The 1,758-nt window shown below is 37.1% G+C and overlaps 1 protein-coding gene across 1 annotated transcript; it reads left to right on the forward strand.

Annotated features, from left to right (window-relative positions):
- The first annotated feature begins 1,295 nt into the window (after nucleotides 1-1,295).
- On the forward strand, nucleotides 1,296-1,674 carry Tsp_15856 (conserved hypothetical protein). The gene is made up of 2 exons (XM_003370406.1): nucleotides 1,296-1,436; nucleotides 1,495-1,674. Exons 1-2 carry the CDS (start codon nucleotides 1,296-1,298, stop codon nucleotides 1,672-1,674), a joined length of 321 nt encoding a protein of 106 aa, XP_003370454.1.
- Nucleotides 1,675-1,758: the final 84 nt, after the last annotated feature.

A 1,758-nucleotide genomic window follows, 5' to 3' on the forward strand; every position in this document is an offset into this window, starting at 1 on the left:
TTTTTCCCTTATCTATGTTTTTCAATAACGACCGTGAATAATGCGCGTTTTGGTTCGAAATTGAGCAGTTGCGCATTTTCACCTACCCAACTGTAACAAGTTTGGCCTGGCTGTGACGATGGATGTGAATCGTGTTGTTACCCTCCCCGTTAGGAATATACAAGTATATTTCCATCCAACCTCCATCGGCACGATGGCAATGCTTTTTCTTGATCAACCGGGGGACAATAAACCTACGCTGAACGGATGACCATCCCGCACACTACTACCTCACGGCAAAACGTGGTGAATAATTGAACAATATCTCTGGCGTTTGTCTCTTCTTTGATCACTTTTTACTTTTTCAGGAACGTTAATCTGCTGCTTACATGAAAATATATATCTACATACGCGTGAAATTTTAAAAATAATCTGATCGAATTATTCATCTTCTATATGAAATCGTATGGATTTAGAAATTCATGAACAAATCACTGCCGTCATTAGCACTTTCAAGTACATTAATAATCCGATCTTACATAGGTTTCATATCGCACTTTATATATATATATTATAGATATAGTGGACAGTTGCAGAGTAGGAATTGCTAAATGAGAGAAAAACGTGCCCACAAAGTGAGTGAAATGTTATGTTAAACATCAAACAACAATCAATAAGCCGAAGTTAAAAGTGTCAAATTGTGTAGCCGTTGAAATCGATAAAATGACACAGGCGGAAGTAGATATCAGCCACAGGTACAAATTTCCACTTCATTTGCCCCTCTCTCCCCTCTCTTGGTCGTTAAATTTCAATCTGGACTTTACACAATAACCACTTTGATTATTTACTGGGATTATTAAAAGTAAATTTCAATCCATTAGGCTGTTTATTTCAATTATCCCCCAAAAAATGCCACATTTTTGTTCAAAAAAAAACCAAAACCTCGCCCCCTTTTTTCTATTTGGAAAAATCAATTGGAAAAAAATTCCCCCAAAATAATTCCAACAAAATAATTGTAATTTTTTTATCAAAATAATGAATATATATAAAATGGGAAATAAGAAAATATAAATGGAAATTAAATTAAAAAATAAGGATAAACCTTTGGAAAATTAACTTTGGAAATGAAAAAAAAATACGAATGATATATAAAGAACAAAGATGAGTGAAAGTAAAGACGAATGAGGAGGGGTTGGATGAATGAAGTATGAATAAGAAAATTCTCTTTTTTGAAGTCAATTACCACACTGTGTGCTATTGTAAAAATGCATGCGAATAAATTTGTGCAAGAAATTAAAATTAAATACATACCAGAAATGTTTTGCCAGATTGCAGAGTATCGCCGCAGGAGGTGGAGGAGACGACTTTGGTCGGCGTTGGAATCGCAGAATCGATCATACGAGACGACGGGTACGATGTCTGCTAACTTGCGATCAAATTTAACGTTGGTGTCGATTGTAACTGTTCCTCTCACCTACCACCCTTCATTTCGGTTTCTTTATTGATACATTTCAGATCCATTGCCGGAGACCTCTGACAACTAGACACACGTGGACCTGTGCCCAACCATTCGACCACAGCCTCGTCATCAATTGCTTCATTTGTTTTCTACCTGTCGTTGCTGGAGCTGTTGTTGGCGTTGCAAGAAATGGGATGACGGCTTATTACTACGGCCAACCGGTGCGAGGATACTAAACATCCAGAGTAACAGTCCAAATGACTGTGAGAGAACAACTGACCTTCTCATTGAAACACGAGGTTGGGAACTACTTCTTCTGC

The sequence above is a fragment of the Trichinella spiralis genome (genome assembly GCF_000181795.1).
Source record: "Trichinella spiralis strain ISS 195 chromosome Unknown Scfld806, whole genome shotgun sequence".
NCBI classification, from domain to species: Eukaryota; Metazoa; Nematoda; class Enoplea; order Trichinellida; family Trichinellidae; genus Trichinella; species Trichinella spiralis.

Coding starts and splice junctions, on each gene's coding strand:
- Tsp_15856 (XM_003370406.1), top strand. CDS start 1,296: ATGTTTTGCCAGATTGCAGAGTATCGCCGCAGGAGGTGGAGGAGACGA. Junction 1,437..1,494: donor ATTTAACGTTGGTGTCGATT/GTAACTGTTCCT, acceptor GATACATTTCAG/ATCCATTGCCGGAGACCTCT.